The sequence below is a fragment of the Pelobates fuscus genome, chromosome 5, assembly GCF_036172605.1.
Source record: "Pelobates fuscus isolate aPelFus1 chromosome 5, aPelFus1.pri, whole genome shotgun sequence".
Classification (NCBI taxonomy): Eukaryota; Metazoa; Chordata; class Amphibia; order Anura; family Pelobatidae; genus Pelobates; species Pelobates fuscus.
In genome coordinates this window covers 300,146,844-300,168,615 of record NC_086321.1, presented here as the reverse complement: position 1 = coordinate 300,168,615, position 21,772 = coordinate 300,146,844, and the positions used below count along the sequence as shown (strand labels likewise).

Genomic DNA, 21,772 nt, shown 5'->3' with positions numbered 1-21,772 from the left:
ACCACACGTCGAAGGTGGATCCACGGACAGAGGGCGCCAGCTCCCAAAACAGCCCGGAGCCGTATGGACGGGGACCCGTTCCGCTACACACAACATCTATACTGCGAGCAGGGCAACCCACACTCCCGCATACCGGAGAAAGGCATCGATATGGCCGACCGGGAACCAGATCTTCCACGGTGGCATGCAAAGGGAATTGGCTGAGGACGGCTAATTATACACTTAATGGCCCATCTACTAAAGCCTAACACCGGTCTGGACTCTGACAAACCCAATGTGGACACTGTTAACCTATTAATAAGCGGTATTTTTCCTTGTCCACTGCGTAACCCTGTATTAGCATGTATACCTGTCTTACACCTAACCAACGCTGTAGCTTCAAGCAGATAAGCCAACTATTTTACATTTTAAGTGGTGCTGACGCTTTCTAGCATAACCAACTGTTATTAGTTTGACTAGCATCTTCACTGTAGGCAACTCGTGACTTACCCTCTTGTATCTAAAAACATAAAATTGTGCATTGTTCCGATATACCCCATTGTTACCTATGTTTTGAATCATGCAAGTGGACTGCCTTTGGGGCACCACATGCCTGTATATTATCTTAAAATGCACTGCAAAAAAAAAAAAAATTAAAAAAAAAAATGTCCCAAATAGGACATGCATGCATGATGACCAGCTGTGAAAATTCCAAATTGGAAAACTGGAATGCGCACCCTCCAAATAAGGTCTTTTAGCCCCCAGAGAACACAACACATCGGTGGTATCCCTGTACTCAGGAGATGTTGCTGAACACATATCTGGGTGTTCATGGCAGTCACCCTTAAAGTTCTCCTTAAACCCTTAAAGTTCTCTGTACATTCTTAAATTGCTATGCGTGTCAAAAAAAAAAAATCACCAATTTTTTTTATTTGACAGATTGGTGGTAAAATGGTTGCATGAAAAGAGTCTAAATACCCCAACCTTAGGTTGTCTTCTTTTAAAAAATATATACATGTGAAGAGTTTTTAGGGATTTCTGACAGATATCAGTGTTACAATGATAGTTCTGTTATAGGACTACTATAGGCACTCAAACCACTTCCACTTAATGAAGTGGTCTTGGTGCAAGGACCATCTAGTGTTAACCCTGCAGCTGTAAACATAGTGTAAACTGCTATGTTTACACTAGGGTTAATCCAGCCTCTCTAGGGGTTGTCTCACTGACAGCCGCTAGAGGCGCTTCCGCGCTTCTCACTGTGAAAATCACAGTGAGAGAAACGCTGAACGTCCATAGGAAAGCATTGAGAAATAGTTTCCTATGGACTGTTTGAATGTGCGCGGTCTTGCCGCGCATGCGCATTCGGCGTTGACGTCGGCAGAGGGAGGAGAGTTCCCCAGCGGGAGCCCGGCGCTGGAGAAAGGTAAGTGTTTAACCCCATCAGCTTTCTTCAGCCCAGCAGATGATATGTGAACTTAGTGCCTAAATGAGGGGTTGCCAATAAGACGTAGTTGTCCACTAAGGTTACCTGAAGTATGTTGCAAAGGCCCGTAGATGGCTTTGTGTGAGGACTATGCATAAGAGGTTGAGAGAGGCCCAATGTAGTTTCAGTGGTACTGGGAAGTAATGCAAGTCTGAGTGGAATTGATGGGGTAGGGTTGGTGGTTTATTTAAGTTGTAAATCAGTTGAAAGCTGCGGTTTATGACAGCGTAGTCATAACTGAAATATGGTCATACTGATATCACGCCGCAACTTTCAGCGTAACCTATGATCGTAGTAGGGTCTACCCTGAGAACATGATAGAGGTGCTGAAATGCTATAACTAAATATACTATGTACCTGCTGAGTCCCATTACCTGAGGGCAGACGTACAGGACACAATTGCCAGGAATATAGGCTGAGACCTGTGGTATGCAGGGTTTCTGTACTGACCCAAGACCATGAAGGTTATAACTGTACTGATGGATAATTTACTCAGTCTTGTGTCTCTGGCCTTAAGGACCACTGAGATATCGCCCTAGTTGTATGAGCAGTTCTTTAAGATGATGGCTTATTAGTATTACTGGGTTGGGAAATGGGAAGGGGACGGATTATTGGTTGCGCGTGGTTCTGGTGTTGCGACTGGACAGCTACGGGCTTCCAGTCTATTGTGAACTACCCCCTGGATGTTACTACAGAGTTGATCATGGTATGCAGGTTGGCATTGCTCGTGCCCTATGTGCCTAACCCCGCATCTGAACTCTTAGCCTAAATAGTTCTGCTTTGCGGCAGTAGCTGGAAAGGGTATGCTGCCCTGCGTAATTCGGCCGTCATTCGTTGGATGGTCCATGTTCTAATTGAAGATGAACTGCCTGTGGCCCTTTTACGTGTAGGGGTGGCTGTCCTAGTAGGAGTACTTGGCCTAGAAATGTCATCTCCTTCTTCTGGAACTTGGGACATATTGAAATATATATATTTAGGAATCATGAGTTGCCCTTGAGGGTATATACACCGTTGTTTTAACTAGTGCCGAAGTGGCGAAACAATTAGTTAGACTGGTGACAGGTGAGTCCCTACTAGTTGCCAAGTGGCTGGATCTGCTCTACATATGGTTGGCGCGAGGGGGTAATCTGCTGGATGTGGTTTAATGAGAAATGAGTCGTTAATCTGAGGAGGGGTTGTGACGAGTGATGCCCTTGCTATGCAACATGCGAGGCGTCTAGCTACGATTTGGCCCGAGGGGCGCATTACCTCTTTTGTAGAGGATGGGTGCTGGCCTCGCGGGACCTCTAATTCTATGGCCGAAGGGACCTGTGGGAAGTACCTAGGTGGCCATACCCATTCATCTATGGATTGACTCTTTAACCAATTCTAGTTTAAGGAAGCGGGTGCAACGTATCTGTAAGACAAATGTATGCTAGGTTAGTTCTGCAGTATTTTAAAAACCCTGCCAAGGAGGGAGGCCTAAACCAGAATGATGGATGACAGAATGGAAGGAATTGGGTACATATGAGTATGAAATGACACTCCACCTGCCAAAACCGCAGCGTTAATTCCCTGAGAACAAGCCACCCATACCTTTAGATGAGGTATGAATGGTTTGTCATGTATACTGTTGTTCTGACGAGCCAAGTATGCCTAAGCTTGGAGTATTGAGTCTGTAACACAAGTCAGCATCAGGTTATATGGTTGGCAAGTGTCTGATCAGTACTGATTGTTTGCAATTCCTTGCTGATATTTAGCAATAAAACATGAACAACTATAATGTATGACCGTTACAGACAACAGTACGTCCAAATTGATAGTAACACAACACTCTTGACCCATGTCTATGTCTCTGACTACACAAGAAGACCGGTTATGGGGAAATAAAAATTTCTTGAGCTCTGATTATTCTTTACGCACAAAACGGACCTATAGAACAGAATGATGAAATACTGAAACAAAATGAAAAAATGCTAAATGTTGAACAAAAAATAGAAAGACCCTTGCCACTAGTATTGCGCGTACGTTTGGTTAAGGTAGTTAACCTGTCGAGCAACTCGTATGGTTAAAAGAAAGCAGACATGCAGCAAGTTTAACAGGACTACATGTCTTCCAAGTGTGACAGGGCTGTCTATACCTCCTGTGGGGGGAAAAAAGCAGCAATACTAGTACTTGTCTCCTATTCTGGTTCCCCCTATTTAGAGACCTCTTACCCCTATGAGCGGCGGGTTCTGTGAACCGTGCGTTGGGTTCTATGACTAGTGCGACTGAGCAGTGGGGTGTGCTCTGAATAGCACGGAGGGATGAGCGGTGTGATGCGCTCCGTGGGTCATGTGTTGTGAGCAGTGCTGTGGCTCTACGGTGACCAATAAACATATATATATATATATATATATATATATATATATATATGTGGAATACCTAATATTAAGCCTTACCAGCTTCCATAAGTGTACGTACTGTGATTTGTCATGCCATGGCTGAGAGTGGTACTCCGCCAGACAGAGGGTATGTATGAATGCTGGGCACATACCTGGTATTAGAGAGAAATAATCCCCACCATTATTCAAACCTGGTTTAACCATGTACAGAGGTCATTAACTACTTAACATATATTTATAAAATACCTGTTAATAAGCCTTACTGGCCTCTATAAGTGGACTGCAGTAAATATATATATGAATATATAACTATCATTGTGATGTCATAACACTTGTGCCCTATATTCCCATTTTTATAACACAAACATAAGCCATACATGTCCTGTGCCAGGGTTTATATCACTCACTTATGTGGTATTGTGTGCTGTGAGTGATGGTATTTGTGCAGGCCTTGCGCTTTATGGCTGGAAAATAGACAGGCGGCGGCTGAGTAGGGAGCGCGTGGCTAGCAGAACTCCGATCCGGTGAGTGGCTACCCGTGTCAGCTGTGCATGGGGAGGGGGGGCGGGGGGGGCGGGGGTGGGGGGGTGGCGGGAGGGTGGAGCCAGCGAAGTGCCGGTAAGTGAAATGCCAGTGCCCCTGTTATTGGAGGGTGGGGGAGGAGGGGAGAAACAGACCTGTAGGTGCTCTCCGTGCCCCTGGCGATACTGTGGGGGGAGGAGGGGTACCGTGCAATGCTGGAGACCCAGGCGGTATGTTTGATCCCTACTAAGCAATACAGACAGTGTACAGTGTACCCATCTGTACTCTCTGTTAAGCTCAGTAAATAGCCATATGTTCTGGGCGCCACTAGGCCGAAGTTACGACCGGGGATCCAGAGGAGCCTTCCAGTGTGTGCTTCTGTTCTCGGGTAGGCGTTCAGCAGTATGAGTCCCCAGCAGTAGTCAGCTCGTCTGACCAATCACCAAAAGTATGTCTGGCCCAGTAGTTAAGTTAGGTAGGAGAGGGAGTCCCTTTTAAAGGGAAATAGCCCCTCCCACAACTTCAGGCCCAGTCTTCCAATATATATTGAACCAGGGCAATCTGACGACAAGTTGGCTACTGTAAAAAAATCATTCCTGGACACAGAGATAACCTAGACCTGCTTGAATTCTACTACAACAGCAGACTCCATGAGAGAGGCTACATGAAACGTATGTTGGAGCTATGGATGAAGAAGAGACCATAATCTACCCGAACACCAAAGCAGCTGGTTAAGAGAAATCTAGTGTCACAACTGGAAATAAATGGACTACAGAAGAAATCAACCATACACCACAAGGAGGAAGAAATTCCCATCACCACATTCTTACCTGCAGAAAAATGTCAACCTGAATCCATACCCCAAGATGGCATAACAACAGATATAAGGGAAATTATTCTAGAAAAACTAGCAGTCGTTAACCTGCGGACAAGACTACAGAAAACAACCACCAAAACAGCAAACTAGCTGCAGTTAATGAAGCATTGTCCACAATCCCATCCTGCACCATCACATAAACAAACAGGCTCATATATGCCACAGCATTAGTGGTCCTCCAGCTACTTGACTACAAGATCAGGCTAAAAGAGAAGCAATGCCCACCATGGAGACTACGACTGGAAGCCAAGATAAAGAAAGCAAAGAAGGAAGTTCGTAAGCTGGATCAACTTAACCAAGGTGGAAAAATCAAACATATATCCAAGGATATGCCCATACCGGAGGTGCTGGAAACCGCTAAGCAAAGACTAACAGCACTGGCAACCAGACTGAGCAGATACACCAGAGAATCAATGCCCTCTTTACCAAAGAACCATCAAAGGTGTATGCACAGCTACAGGGTAACCACCACATCTCCTCGCAAGACCCACCCTGAGCGGAGACTAAACAGTACTGGAAGAATATCTGGGAGCAAGAACCATCTCATAATACCGAGGCCCAGTGGCTACTAGACCTGAAAGGAGACCACTGCATGCTGCCAGAACAGGAACCAGTCATCATCACAGTCAAAGATATCCAAGAGAGAGCAGCACACATGAAGAGCTGGTCAGCCCCAGGACCTGACATGATCCACAACTACTGGACAGATATAGTTAACAGCGCTGCATGAACGCCTAGCAGCACAAATGAACCAGCTACTAGCAACAGGCTCCCACCCTGACTGGCTAACACAAGACAGAAGAACACAACTACCGACTAATAATCTGCCTCCCCACAACATGGAAACACCTGTCAGGCATCATTGCCTTCAAGATCCAAGGGCTGACCTTGGCTCTCTACAAGGTCAGCAAGACAATAAGAGCCTTCATCAAGGACTTGATGGGCAAGTGGACAACAACTCTAGAAGCCAATTCCAGGACAATAACTCAAGTGAACATCAAATGTGGCATATACCAAGGTGATGCGCTATCCCCAATGCTGTTCTGCATAGGCCTCAACCCCCTAAGCCAGATCATCAAGAAGAATGGATACGGATACAGGTTCAAGAGTGAAGCTACCATCAGCCACCTACTCTACATGGACGACATCAAGCTGTATGCCAAGAATCAGCGAGACATTGACTCGCTGATCCACCTAACTAGGATATACATGTAACGGCACCCCCAGGCATAAAAGGGGTTAACAGCCGTTTAGTAGATCTTCCCTTCCAGAGACACAGGCACAGCTACTGAAGACACCAATACACCGAACCGGAGAAGCATATGAATGCTGTAAACAGCTGAACCAGAACCATACGAATGCTGTAAACAGTCAAACAGGAAAAAACATATGAATAGGTTTACACTCCTAGCAGTCAAACTGGTACAGCATACAGTAAATCTCCCCAAAGACGAGACAGAGCTCCGTGTTGAGGGTCAAGCAGTGGTCTGGTTTAATGTGCGCTACCTGCCCGGTATTTATGCAGGTCTTCCACCTGGTGGACACTCCCCTAGGGGACCAGATGGAAGACTGGGACACAAATGGTAAAATGACCAATCACAGGCATACAGGGTTAAAACACTCCCACAGTACATTACAATCCCTCCCTTCTATCCTGGATATAATTGGGAAGTAATCCAAATATCTCCAAGGACAGAGGCAAAAATCCATTAACCACATGGTTACAGTAAAACACTAAAATACAATAAAATACATAATGTTACATTTGTCACATAAAATATATACATGTAACCTGTTGAAAAACTGTTATTTACCTTTGATTATATTGACTATGTTATAATACTTTGGCTTCGGTACGTGAATACTACATATTTTTCCCGAATGGACTATAAATACCTTGGTTCGTCAAACGAACAACCGACCACCCAGTTCCTGGCGTGTGCCGCCACTTAACCCTTTCCACTACCGAACGGTCGACCACCCGGCTGAGAGCGTGTGCCATCAATTGCTCACCCTGGAAGTTGCAGTTAACCGCAGACTTACTGACGGCCCCAGTATATATCCGTTCGTGCCATTTCTACCGATGGTTAAACTACCGAAAGAGGTAGAACGTTGCGGTTAACCGCAGACTAAGTGGCCCTTCATAGAGGGCTAATTTCGGATACCAAACAGCGACCACATCCAGGCAGAGAGCGGGGATTCGGGCACAACTCTGGCCGGTATTAGTTCCACAAGTTGACGCCGAGGTCCCGCTGCCCATTGTTGCACATAAAAACATGGCCGCCATTTTCAGCCTGCGACCCAAATACACAAACTGACTTTCTTTAGACGGAATACAGCTACAGGTTTGTGGGTTTGAGTCGCTATTCGGTAGATTAGTGCATACGGACCAGAGCTATAAAATGAGTGGTGAAAGTGCCGAAATATCTATGAAACTGTTGGAGTTATGTAATTTTAATGTGTTTTCTGTGTGGAAAATAAACGTGGGTTTTGGGCGCTTGGAGATAATTGTATTACTGTAACCGTTGGGTTCATTATCGCCAAGCTGGGCGGTATCAAATTCAAATGATACATTGTACTCTTATTGGTTGATGCATTGTGCTATCCCTGTATCCCATCAGGTCCAGAGGGGGCTGTCCCTGAACCTGAGAGTTTGCATAAATACCGATCCCGGTGTGCCATTAAAATCAGTTCTTGTTTGACCTCCAAATCACAGCCTCAACTCGTTTTGTGGGGAAAGAGTATCCTAGCTGTCAAATAGATATCGGGATTGTTCTACACTTACAGGATCCTTCTGGATATCGAGACAAAGTGGCTTCTCTCTCTCTCTCTAACCTGGGATCCAGACTTTCCAAGCGGTCCAGCTTCCAGCTGGCCTGGGAGTAACCGTAACATTTGGTGGCAGCGGTGGGATTGTCCTGGAATTCCTAGGAGAGATACTGAACGGATGGAGAGCACTTACGACAAATTGAAACGTACGACCCTAAAGGATTTACTCGAAAGCCGAATTATAATTACCCCTCTGGGTCATCTCGTACTGCCCGGGCACTCTGTGTTAACCAAGAGGCCCCTATGGAGGAATATTTGGGACCACTCCACGAAGCAGATCCTGTATATGCTGCTTCGGATAACCGCCAGCACCATTGGCAGAAGGTATGGCTCGAGGGTCGATCTACTGAGGGTTTAAGAAACACGGGGGCTACCATTACACTGGTCCAGAGCCATTTGGTGCCGGAGCACAAGCGATCAGGACAGACTGTGGCCGCTAGAGTGGCGGGGGGGGGATGTGTACAAAATTCCGACCGCTAAAGTACATCTTGATTGGGGAGTGGGGAAAGGGGCCGTGAACGTGGGCATAATGGATAATTTACCTGCCGAAGTACTACTGGGCAACGATTTGGGCCCCATGACTTCTGCTTACACTCCAGTATACAACAATGAGGCGAATCCAGTGACTACTCGAGCCCAATCCCCGGACGGAGCAAGAACCCTCACCAGTGCGGGAGGCACAGGTAAGACCTACCCAGACGTTGACTGACCCTTTAGGTCCCATACCCTGGGACACCCCAGATGCTTTCGAGACAGAGTCGAAGACTGACCCGACATTACAAAAGTACCGGGAACGAGCAGAGACCGGAGTGGGCAGGTCAGGTAACGAAACCTTTTTATGGAAAAAAGGAAAGCTATATCGCTTGAAGGAGAAAAGGGGGCAGCATAGGCGACAGCTGGTAGTGCCCCACAAATACCGTCGAGAAATACTCAAGATAGGACACGACATCCCATTGGCAGGTCATCTAGCTGTAACCCGCACACTACACCGCATTACTCACATGTTCTTTTGGCCAGGGGTACACGCTGATGTCAGAACTTATTGTAATACCTGCGATGTGTGTCAGCAAGTAGGGAGGAGAGGCGATCACCCTAAAGCTCATCTAGTAAATATGCCCATTGTAGAGCAACCCTTCAGCAGGGTGGCCTTTGACCTAGTAGGACCTCTGGCTACCCCTAGTCCCTCCAGTAAGCGCTACATTCTTACCGTAGTGGACTACGCTACCAGGTACCCGGAAGCCGTCGCCCTATCCAACATCCAAGCGGATACGGTAGCGAATGCGCTCGTTCAGGTGTTCTCCCGGGTAGGATTTCCGAAAGAAATCCTGCCCGACCGAGGCACCCAATTTACTGCCGAATTGACTCAGCAGCTCTGGCAGGTTTGCAAGATTAAGTCTCTCCTGAGCTCTCCATACCACCCCCAGAGGAACGGGCTTTGTGAGCGGTTCAATGGGACCCTCAAACAAATGCTCAAAACGTTTGCTCAAGAATACAGAGACTGGGAACGTTTTCTGCCACACCTCCTATTTGCTTATCGGGAGGTGCCCCAGGAAACGACAGGGTTCTCTCCCTTCGAGTTGCTCTACAGAAGAAAGGTGCGGGGACCCCTAAACCTGATCCACTGGGAGGGAGAGATGGAGACTGACGGTGTCCACATTGTGCTGTACATGCTGGAACTCAGGGACCGAATGGAGCAATTAGCCAAATCAGTGCGGGCTAACCTCCAGTCGGCCCAGAGAAGACAGAAGGTATGGTACGATCGGGGGGCACGAAAGAAAATCTTCACCGTAGCGCAAAAGGTGTTAGTGCTTAAGCCAGTTAAGACTGACAAACTGCAAGCGTCCAGGCAGGGCCCCTACCAGATAGTGGAGAAAAGGGGAGACACAACTTACGTAATAGCTAGCTGCCATGACAGCAATCGTAGAAAGACGTTCCATGTAAACATGCTCAAGGAATATCTTGAGCGACTAGAGAACGTGACAGCCGTATGTTGTCCCCCTCAGGAAGACCCCGACAGTCTACCCATCCCAGATCTGTTAGAAAAAAAGAGTCCCCACGCAGACATAGTAGCTCAGGTCAAGATAGGGGACCGACTTAGCCCCACTGAAAGGGAGCAGCTTAACCAACTCCTGCAGTCCAAAAGCCCCACTTTTTCCCAGAAGCCAGGGTACACTACCTTAACCACCCACCAGGTAGATACCCCGGGACAAGCTCCCTTACGCCAGGCTCCTTACCGAATCCCCGAGGCAGTTAGGACAGGAATGAAGAAGGAGATCGATGAGATGCTCCAACTCAGGGTAATTGAGCCTTCCGATAGTCCCTGGGCTTCCCCAGTGGTCCTGGTGCCCAAGAAAGATAGGACAACCCGGTTTTGCGTAGACTATCGGAGGCTCAATGAAAAGACAGTGACGGACGCTTACCCTATGCCCAGGGTAGACAAGCTACTTGATCGTATAGCCAGGGTAAATTATCTGATCACCATCGACCTCTGCAAGGGTTACTGGCAGATTCCCGTGGCCCAGGAGGCTATCCCCAAGTCGGCATTCGTCACTCCAGCGCTTGGTAGATAGGCTCCTGGATGGCTTCCAGAGTTTTGCTTGCGCATATCTGGACGACATAGCGATCCACAGTGAGTCCTGGGAGGACCACTTAGCTCATGTAGGAATGGTTCTGGATCAGATCCGGGCTGCTGGCCTGACTCTGAAGCCAGAAAAATGCCACTTTGGGATGGCCGAGGTACAGTACCCGAGTCACCGGGTGGGGTGTGGGAAACAGCGACCAGAGCCGGCTAAGATAGAAGCCGTCGCCAATTGGCCCACCCCCACCACTAAGACTCAGGTCCTAGCCTTCCTGGGCACTGAAGGGTACTACAGACTGTTTGTGCCTGACTACAGCACACTTGCCAAACCCTTGACTGACCTGACCAAGAAAAAAAAAAAAAAAAAAAAAAAAACTTACCTCGAGAGGTCCTGTGGTCTCCCCACTGTGAAACGGCTTTTCAGGCTCTCAAAAACGCTCCTGTCTTGGCAGCCCCAGCCCTTAACAAACGTGGTTTGTTTAACCGATGGTTAAACTACCGAAAGAGGCACGAACGGGGACCACCTTCAATCTGGAGTGTGGCAGCAATTAGAACATAGAACGTTGCGGTTAACCGCAGACTAAGTGGCCCTTCATAGAGGGCTAATTTCGGATACCGATCAGCGACCACATCCAGGCAGAGAGCGGGGATTCGGGCACAACTCTGGCCGGTATTAGTTCCACAAGTTGACGCCGAGGTCCCACTGCCTATTGTTGCACATAAAAACATGCCCGCCATTTTCAGCCTGCGACCCAAATACACAAACTGACTTTCTTTAGACGGAATACAGCTACAGGTTTGTGGGTTTGAGTCGCTATTCGGTAGATTAGTGCATACGGACCAGAGCTATAAAATGAGTGGTGAAAGTGCCGAAATATCTATGAAACTGTTGGAGTTATGTATGTTTAATGTGTTTTCTGTGTGGAAAATAAACGTGGGTTTTGGGCGCTTGGAGATAATTGTATTACTGTAACCGTTGGGTTCATTATCGCCAAGCTGGGCGGTATCAAATTCAAATGATACATTGTACTCTTATTGGTTGATGCATTGTGCTATCCCTGTATCCCATCAGGTCCAGAGGGGGCTGTCCCTGAACCTGAGAGTTTGCATAAATACCGATCCCTGTGTGCTATTAAAATCAGTTCTTGTTTGACCTTCAAATCGCAGCCTAAAATAGCTAGTGGGATTGTTCTACACTTACAAGATCCTTTCTGGATATCGAGACAAAGCGGCTTCTCTCTCTCTCTAAACTGGGATCCAGACTTTCCAAGCGGTCCAGCTTCCATCTAGCCTGGGAGTAACCGTAACATAACCCATCCCCAGATAGCTGGGATCTGAGCGCACAAAAGTACCGAATAGCGCTCAGATCCTTTGCACACAGTCCAATCGCCGTGGAGTGTGTTCACAAAGTCTGTTCTCCATACGAACAGACTCCACAGGATGGCTATCTGGGGAAATGCTGTTCATATGGTTTAAACTACCGAATGAACAGGCATCCGGTTAAATGACCGACTGTAGAAGCAAGGAGGCTGACGGCTCAGCGGTGTTCGCGCAAATAAGTGTCCGTTTCCAGTTCCATAGTTTGGGCGCTGAACACAGCTACCGTTCGGGACTTTAAAATGGCCGCCGCCACGTGTTCGTCAAACGAACAAAGGCCACCCAGTATTCGTCAATTAAGCTGCGGTTAACCGCAGCTTCTGGGAGGTCAATTGACGGCACACTCCAGCTCCCAGGTGGTCCAGTCATTCGTTTGTTTGTTCGGTAGATTGAATCTACCGACCACCGGGCAGAAAGGCACAAACAAGCCTTTTCTGCAGGGGAAAATAAGGCTTTTTAACATGGGGCCATAGTCTAGAGGCAACAGGCGGGCAACCAGGCTTCTCCAATGCAATGTGACGAGATAGGTCTCGTCACAATACAGCTAGGACATCGGAATGTCGTTTGGACTAGAGAAGTGCAGGCGGATGATAGCAAAAAGAGGATGATCAGGACAGAAGAAGTTTAAGTTCCAGAAGGCCAAATAGAATATGTAGAGAACAGCTACAAGTACCTGTGGGTACCACAAATGCATGGCAACCATGAGGAAGAGGCAAGGAGGATAGCAACATCCAAGTGCCTCCAAAGAGTCAGACCTGAAGTCCAAGCTCAATGGCAAGAACAAAACCCAAGTCATCAACACATATGCACAACTGATCATCAGGTACCCAGCTGGAATAATAACCTGACCAAGAGAAGAACTGGTCACCATGGATGGCAAGACCAGAAAACTCTATGAATGGAGGATTCCACACGAAATCCAGCACCCAGAGACTGTACAGCTGCCGGAAAGAAGGAGGTCGGGGCCTGATGAGTGCCAATGCCACAGTCCTGGATGAAACACAGAGCATCCACGAGTACATCACGAAGATGGATCCCAAAGATGAACTGCTAAGGGAATGCCTGAGACTTCCACAGATCGAGGATGCAGAAAAAGAGGAGGTTCCTTGGCAAGACAAACCTCTCCATGGGGGGTACCACCAGCAGATAGTGGATATGGCTCACATGACAAAATCCCCCCAGTGGTTAGAAAAGGCAGGACTGAAAGACAGCACTGAAGCACTAATCCTAGCAGCACAGGAGCAGGAACTAAGCACCAGATCACTAGAAGCTGGAGTCTACCACAGATGTTAGCAGGAACAGCATACACGAAGAGACACAACCAAGTCGCTGCGATTGTGTTCAGAAACATCTATACAGAATATGGATTGGACATGCCTAAGTTCAGATGGGAGATACCACAAAGGGTAGTTGAGAATGACAGGGCTAAGATCCTGTGGGACTTCAAGATCCACACAGACAAGCAAGTGCTGGCCAACCAACCAGACATCATAGTGGTAGACAAGGAACAAAAGACTGCAGTCGTGGTGGATGTGTCAATACCCAGTGACTATAACATCAGGAAGAAGGAACATAAGAAGGTGGACAAATACCAAGGACTGAAAGAAGAACTAGAAAGGATGTGGAAAGTGAAGACCGTAATAGTACCAGTTGTGATAAGAGCACTCGCGGCTGTGACTCCCCAGATTCCAGGTGGGACATCTGAGATCGCTGTCCGGAAGAGATCAATTCTAGGAACTGCTAAGAGGACCCAAGAATAAGGAATAAATATACCACCCAGGAGGGGTGAGAAAGGGACGTACTATATATATATATATATATATATATATATATATATATATATATATATATATATATATATATATATATATATATATATATATATATATATATATATATATATATATATATATATATATATATATATATGTACGTCCCTTTCTCACCCCTCCTGGGTACTGCTAAGAGGACCCAAGAATAAGGAATAAATATACCACCCAGGAGGGGTGAGAAAGGGACGTACTAATATATATATATATTAGTACGTCCCTTTCTCACCCCTCCTGGGTGGTATATTTATTCCTTATTCTTGGGTCCTCTTAGCAGTTCCTAGAATTGATCTCTTCCGGACAGCGATATTCATATCAAAATACAGTTAGAATAAAATTTACATATATATTTTTAACATTTTTACAGTTTATTTTTATTACAATGTATACACGTGTGTAATTTTACTCTGTGTACTTTTATATCAATATATGTATATATTAATAAAAAAATTTTTTTAAAAACACTTAGGATGACATTATATATACATATTTAAAAAAAAAAAAAAACACCAGTTCAGTTCAGGCAGTCCCCCTGCTAGAAGCACTGTGGACACCTATGGAAGTGATCGCTCCAGGGGTAGTGATCACTCGGGTGCCCGGCAGTGAGGGGGGGGTATTCCACAACGCGTGAATGTCGAGGCATCGTGCAACACCCTTAAAACGTCTGGAAGCAATTACGATCGTTTCCAGCACTCATATCGGCAGTGGAAGTACAGGGTATGTCAGCGGTCGTTAACGTTTTTTTTGTCTGAAATACCCTGTACGTCCTTGGTCATTAAGGGGTTAAAGCTAATAAAATGTTTTAAAAATGTGGAGTTTCTGTATTTACTTCTCAGATGTCTTGCTAACAGTTTGTTTCCACAGATATGAGCAGAACATGAGTAAACTTCTCCTTTCACATGGGTAAAATTGCAACTCAGGGGCAATTAGGGCCAGACACACAAACCAGCAGGGCTCGACAATGTTGTGCAACTTTACCATTGGAAGACTAACAGTGGCTGGCACAAAAGTTTGCTATTTGCAACAGGGAACAATTGAAGACAGAATATTAATTTTATTTTGCCCAAAGACAAAAGGTAGTTTCATACCACAAAATACAATTGTGCAATGTTATTAAATGGTCAGGAATCCAAAGTGAATTCAAAATTTTAAGATTTGAAGGTTTTTATTGTTTTTGAACAAACATAAGAAAAGTACATTATAGTGAGTCACAACAGTAGCATCAGCCTGACAATATATTGTCACATTGGTACAGAAGAAAAAAGGAGAGGTATTGTAAAATACATTCGCAAGATCCGTGTGAACACGCTATGCCAGTAACTATGCGAGTATCATAGAGTACAGAACATACATTCGCTACATATTAGGTAAGGAGGTGATACACTATATCTAGACTCCTGTGTCTGTCTACAATGTGGCATTGTTTTCCTGATCTCATGGGTGCTTTTCCAACTGGTCTGTGTTCCCTGCAGGCTCGTAGGTAAACGTGTTTATCAGCCCTTGTGTGGGTCCAGAGTTTCAAACTTCTGTAACCTTGTTAGCCAGCGGACTGGTTAAAAAAAAAAAAAAAAAAAAATGAAATCTATCTAGGGAAGGGGATACAGAAGGAAAAAAGGAGGGGGTAGGGGTCAACTCTCTACAATCATCACAGACATTATCTTTTCGATCCAAGAAACAGAGGGCAGAGGGGGTCATGTAGGCTACTAAGCAGCGGTATTTTCTTTGGAGTATCACTCCACCCATGGTTGCCACACTGTTTGAAATGAATCCCTAACTATTGGTGTTTCTATGGCAATGCGCTCATATGTGTGAAATAAGTGGATTCTTTCCAAGAGTTAGGCCCCAGAAGGGCACACTCGTTTCCAGTAAAGGGCTATTACCCTATGTGCGGCTAATATAATCAATGCTCCTATTTGCTTGGAAGCCTTGGGTAGTATGTCTGAGAGAATTAGAAATAGGTATGTTTTTATAGATGTTCTTATGTCATTAAGTCCCACCCCCTTCATGGTGCGAGCCACCCAGTCCTAGAGTTGTGCAATTTGTGAGCAACGCCAGCAGAATTGGATTATATTGCCCTCCTCTCTGTCGCAACGCCGACACATGCTAGAAGTCATGGGATACATCCGGTTTAGTTTGTGTGGCGTGTAGAACCACCTATAAATGAGCTTCCTATGTGCTTTGACATGGAAATAGCATTTGATAAGGCATTTCAGCACATTTATTAGGGCAAGCCATTCTTGTGGGGTCAGGTTACTCTCCGATTCCATTTCTAGCAGCCATTGCTTTACAAAAGGGGTATATCTGGCAAGGTTTCCCTTAGCGTGTTTGGGGTGTTTCGGTGACTTCCAGCATCGATCATAAACCTTATGGGCTGCAACACTGAGGGAGGAGGCGGCAGGTCTCTGCAACTGTACTTGGGATTGTGCAATACATTTCAGATGTAAGTACTGAAAGACATATGAATTTGGTACTTTTTGTAATTCCGGGAAGGGTACAATCTCCCCTATAGTATGTATAACCTTGTCATGCCAGGACGTGAAAGTGAGTCGGGGGAGAGAACCGTCAGGGCGGACAGAGGTGTGTCAAGGTTGAACTTAAGGATCCCCTAAATGTGATCTGAAACGATCCCATTGCGAGAGTGAGAGTAGTGTAGTTGGGAATAGTTTCAAAGTTTTTGGTCTTCTATGTTTTGGCATCCACATTAAGTTAGATAGTGTGGATCATGTCACTCTAGTGGTTTCCATGTCCACCCATTGTAGTTTTCCCTTTGTTTCATGCATTTTAATTGCAGATTCCAACAGGGAGGCCTTGTGGTACATCGCTACATTCGGTAGCCCTACCCCTCCCTGCGTGGGATGATTTTGCAAATGCAAAAATGGGATGCAGGATTTGTGGGAGTCCCACACGCATGAGTGAGGCATGCGTAGAGGTTGCATTCTAAAAACATATAGGAGTTTGGATAGGATGATCATTTTGGTTGTGTTAACTATCCCTAACCAAAACTTTACTAATTTACATTTCATTTCAAGAAGGCCATAGTACACATGCCCGGTAGGGTCTTGTAGTTCAAGTTAAAGGTGAATTGTAATGAGGATGCCAATTTTATCCCCAAGTAGGTTAGGGTAGACTTCCTCCAGTCGAACGGAAAACTTTGGGAAAGTAGCTGTATTGGTAAACCGATCGGTAATCGGTCAATTACCTTGTGCAAATAATTTGTGTTTGTATTTGCAGAGCATGTATGTGGTTTTAGCTAATTCTATTTCTTTTTGTTTATCCTGCAAGAGTCTAAGCTTGTTTCTGAGCATGGGAGAGGGATCAGATTTGTTTTTGTGTGTTCGTTCGGTGAGCTCCTTGATCATAACCCTATATATTTTGAGTCTCTGTTTTTTTCATAGCTAGCTGCTTTTATAAAGCTCCCCCAAATTACTGATTAGTGTGCTTGACAGAAATTTTTTATGTTTGTGTCACCAGGTAGGTTCAGGGTTAGATAGTCAGCTAGGTCTTTACGAACAGTGTCTACTATCGATGTATCGTACAGTAAATGTGTCATTGAGTCTCCAGTATCCTGAGCCCATTGTAGGCAATGGCTGGTGTAGTGATAAGGTGATCGGAGCGTGGTCTGTCCACAAGATTAGGTCAATTTTAGTGTCCTGTACTTTGGCTATAAGAGATTGTGGCAGAAGGAACCTGTCAATTCTGGTGTAAGTGTTGTGCACCATCAAGTGGTACGTGTAGTCCTTCTCTGTCATATGCAATACCCTCCATACATCTAAAAAATTATTTTGAAGACTTGTTTGCCTTAGTTTAGTGGAGGGTTTTTCCAGTTTTTTTGCTTGTGGTATGCAGGACCCCATCTGTCGAGGGGGACTCAAGCAATTGGTCTAGTACAGGCAACCTTCGGCACTCCAGATGTTTTGGACTACACCTCCCATGATGCTTTGCCAGCATTATGGTTATGAGAGCATTATGGGGTATGTAGTCCACAACATCTGGGGTGCTGAAGGTTGCAGATCCCTGGTCTAGTATGAAATTCATGTCCCCACCGATCACAACCTCCCCAAATTTGTGCAGCGTTACTAGGGCAAACAGTTTTTTAAGGAAGGAGAGGCGTCCGTCATGTGTGCCATATACATTCAAGAAGGTGTAGGGTTCATTGTTAACATAACAATGCAATAACAAAAATCTGCCCGCCTTATCCCCTATTTTTTTTAACCAAGGTAAATGAGACTGCTCCGCTAACCAATATTGACACTATCCTCTTTTTGGTTTTAAAGCAGGAGTGGAAGTCGTGTGGGTAATGTTTTGATTAAAATCTGGGTCGACTTTCACATTGTTGCGCACGAGGGAGGGGGTCGCCCTGCGAGGGATCCTCTTACTGCCTTATATAGGAGAAATTACATTTAGACCCAAACATTTATAACCCTTGTATGTATGGGACCTGAGACCCTATTAATTCTATGTTCCACCTAAGGCATAACTGGTAAACTGAAAACTAGGCACATGTAAAAGAGGTAATACAGTCAAATATATAACCGGGGCCTAAGCCCTCAAACTGAATATCTTATCTGTCCGTCAAGTGCAGACAACTCCGCAACCGTGTTGCTGTTAAGAGTACATTCACTTTGCCGTGGCAACTGTATGCCAATCGGAGTTGATTTTCATCTGCGTGCTGTGGGTGTTGCTAGAAGGCCCTTGTTTTCTGAACTCCTCCACCGGAATCTTCCATTCACCTAGCATTTTCTTGCCTTCCTCGACCGTCGTGATGTGTCGACTTGTGCCATAATAAGATGAGCTGGGAAGCCCCATTTGTACACCATGTTAGCTTTTCGTAGGGCTAGCTTTTTTGGAGTGTGGAAACTGACAGATCTGTGAACAGCTTCACGTTGGAAGACCGGTCCAGTAGGGCTTCCAAAAGCCTTGAAGCTTGCATAAACTTGTCCTTGGTAGTGAAGTAGTGCATTTTAGTTATAACATCTCAGGGTGCGGATTGTGGTGAGTTACGTGGCTTTGGAAGCCGATGGATTGGATCCAGAAGAAGGTCCTGGTCAGGCAGATCGGGTACTATGGCTTTGAAAAGCTCCCTGGCGTAGAGAGAAAGCTCTTGGGGGTAAACCTTCACTGGGATCCCTCTGAGACGTATATTACTGCATCTGTCCCTGTCTTTGTGGTATGTCACTCTGCCAGTCGGTTCAACTTGGCGTGGAGCTTTGAGTAGGAGTCAGCGCGGTTGTTGTGTGCGTTTTGGGTTGTTTTGGGGCATAAATCGCTATTATAATCGCTGTAATGTGGGTCTCTCAGCAGAAGCTGTCAGCTCACGCGTCCATCTGGGTGAGCTGCGAAACCACGCCCATGTGGATTGAAAATTTACGGTCAAAATAGTAAAACTGAAAAAATTCTCACAATAAGCAGTGCTTCCAGTTTTGCTATTTTGGCATTAAATTTGAAATTCACTTTGAATTGCTAACAATTATCTCTTTAGTGAAAAACCTTGATAATATATTATTGCAACAAGCTATGGGTAAATCAAGGAAGCATTTAATCCTTGATGCCCAAGGTAACCCAGTCTCCTCTATCACTCATATGGTTATCACGTGTTAGTGGCCCCAGGTGGACACATATCACTGAGATGTAGATGACTGGTTAGGTGTAATATATTACGCAATTATATTAAAGTGGAACTGCAATTTCTCTGGGGAGCAGACTACAGGAGAAAAAAAAAAAAACGTTAAAACTTGTGACAACCTTTTCATTTGATGCTTTTCTTTTCAAATGTATATTGATATTTGGCAAGTGACATCACAATCCAGTTCTGCCCAGGCATTGCCAGAACATAGTGAAAATGAGAGTGAGAAAGTGAAGCAACGGGGGAAAAGTAGTAATGCAGACAGTTTTGTACATATTTGGCCTTTTTTTTTGGTGCAATTTAATAAACCTGTTGCACCCTTAATATTCATTTTTACATTTTTTGGGCAACACAATAGATTTTCTTTAAACTACTTTGTCTACCAGTAAAGTGTTAGGTTTTACTTTTCTTTTTAACTCCATTTGAAATGTTGTAGTCTTTCCTGAAATTTATATTTTTGCCAACAATGGCAGAATTTTGGGAGCAAAAACCTGACACTTTTTAGAACATAAAAAAATACTAACAGATCAAAAAACCTCTTCAGACAACTTTGATAAGTTTCCCCCATTTATTCAGATACTCCTATTCCACTTACTATAATAAATGGTTGAAAAGGGCAAAACTTGTGAAAATCATTTAATGGGAGCTAAAATGGAGTGTAGATTTCTACAATTAATTTTATCAGGACGACCTCACAAAAACATAAATGCCGAATATAGGGCATAAGTAAACATATATATATATATATATATATATATATATATATATGACTATATTAAATAAATGTGCATTCGACCCTACACTTCTTAAACAGCTTCATACATACTTACCACTCTGTCTCTCCCTCTATACGACTCCAAGACATTTACCAATCCAGTCACGGCTGTACGCATTGTAAGTGTTTTATTTAAGATAAACACAGATCACTCTCTAGCCAGAATGCCCTGGAAAATGCCAGCTGTGATATGAAAGATCTACCTCTCCAGTGCAAATCAATGTACTGCTAACACAGCACTATAGTCAGTCTCATGAACTTCAGACTTTTGCGTTCCAGACCTCTTTCTGGTGTACAAACACTTCCGCTTGTCTTCAATGTTGTGTTTTTATTGGCTCTCAGTATGACGCTGAGGCTGTTTTAAATGCTTATCAGCCTACCAGTGACAGTTCATATGAACTGATTGAGGTTTGCTTTGAATTTAGCTGTTGAGAAACAGCGTTGCCTTTTCGATTACTTTGATAAAATTCGGCAAAATCGGCAGTACTTTTCATTTGGCTATATATTAAAGGAGCACACTGCTGACTAGCAACTCTAATATTTAAATGGTGCTATATTTCTTTTTGTAACTGAAACTCACAGATCATAGTGTGGATGGTCAACACTGGTAACAGGGAGCATTATATATATCTCTCTCTCTCTCTCAAATGGAGGCTACTGAACTGTGCAGTTTTATGTCCTGATGAAACCTCCAATCAGCACAGTATGAAGGAGTATGCATGGAATTATCAGAGTGAGCCAGTCCAGACCTGGAGAGTGTACTTGATACCGGAGAAACTGACGGAAGCCAAGCACAGAGAGATGGACACAGGTTTCTTCAGGAAGGAAGAGATTCTTTATTCGATTCACCGACCGGGACTCAGAGGGACTAATGTCACCAAAAAACAGCAAAGTCTGAGCCCCGAACATACAGTGTAGGTCCCTTATATAGGCATATAACTCCTCCCATAATAAGCTCCACCCACACGTACTCTTACCCAATCAACAGAACAAAGACTAACTTCCTGTTTGACCCCATGGCTTGCCCAGCACAATGGAGGAGGGGAAATACTCGTATATCCTGTATTCCTGCACATGCTCCGTACACTACTGATTATATAGTTGCCACGTGCAACCAACCGACCGATACATCAGTATATGCACGTACACATACCACGTGGCAATCTCGACCTACTAAATTTATTTTTACCGAAATTCCACCACATTCCCCCTTTGATGCTTCTGATATTTCATAATTCCAGATGCATCACTTAATCAGAGTTTGCTTACACCTCAAGTTGCCATAAACCAGACTAGACTTTGCGACTCTCTAAAGATACGAATCCCTCAGCATTCCTCTTCCTGTACCTGTTCTCCTTGATTTAAAGCCTCATACCTATAAACAGCCATTATCTGTGCAGCGGCCTTTCTCTCTGCTATACTTTCTATAATGCTCTGCACAGACCTAACTACCAAAGGAATCAGACATGGCAGGAGAAGGCACAACATCAAGATTAGCATGACTCCACCTACCAATGCCTTGAGTCCTCCAAGCTGC

General features: G+C 44.9%; 1 protein-coding gene across 2 annotated transcripts in view; it reads right to left on the bottom strand.

Moving 5' to 3' along the window:
- Positions 1-20,523, bottom strand: part of LOC134611534 (peroxisomal membrane protein 11C-like) — a 179,855-nt gene extending 159,332 nt beyond the window's left edge. For both annotated transcript variants that reach the window (XM_063455489.1, XM_063455490.1), the window contains exon 1: positions 20,291-20,523. In XM_063455489.1, the coding sequence (XP_063311559.1) occupies positions 20,291-20,353 (63 nt within the window). In that variant the 5' untranslated portion in view covers positions 20,354-20,523. The remainder of the gene's footprint in view (positions 1-20,290) is intronic.
- Positions 20,524-21,772: the final 1,249 nt, after the last annotated feature.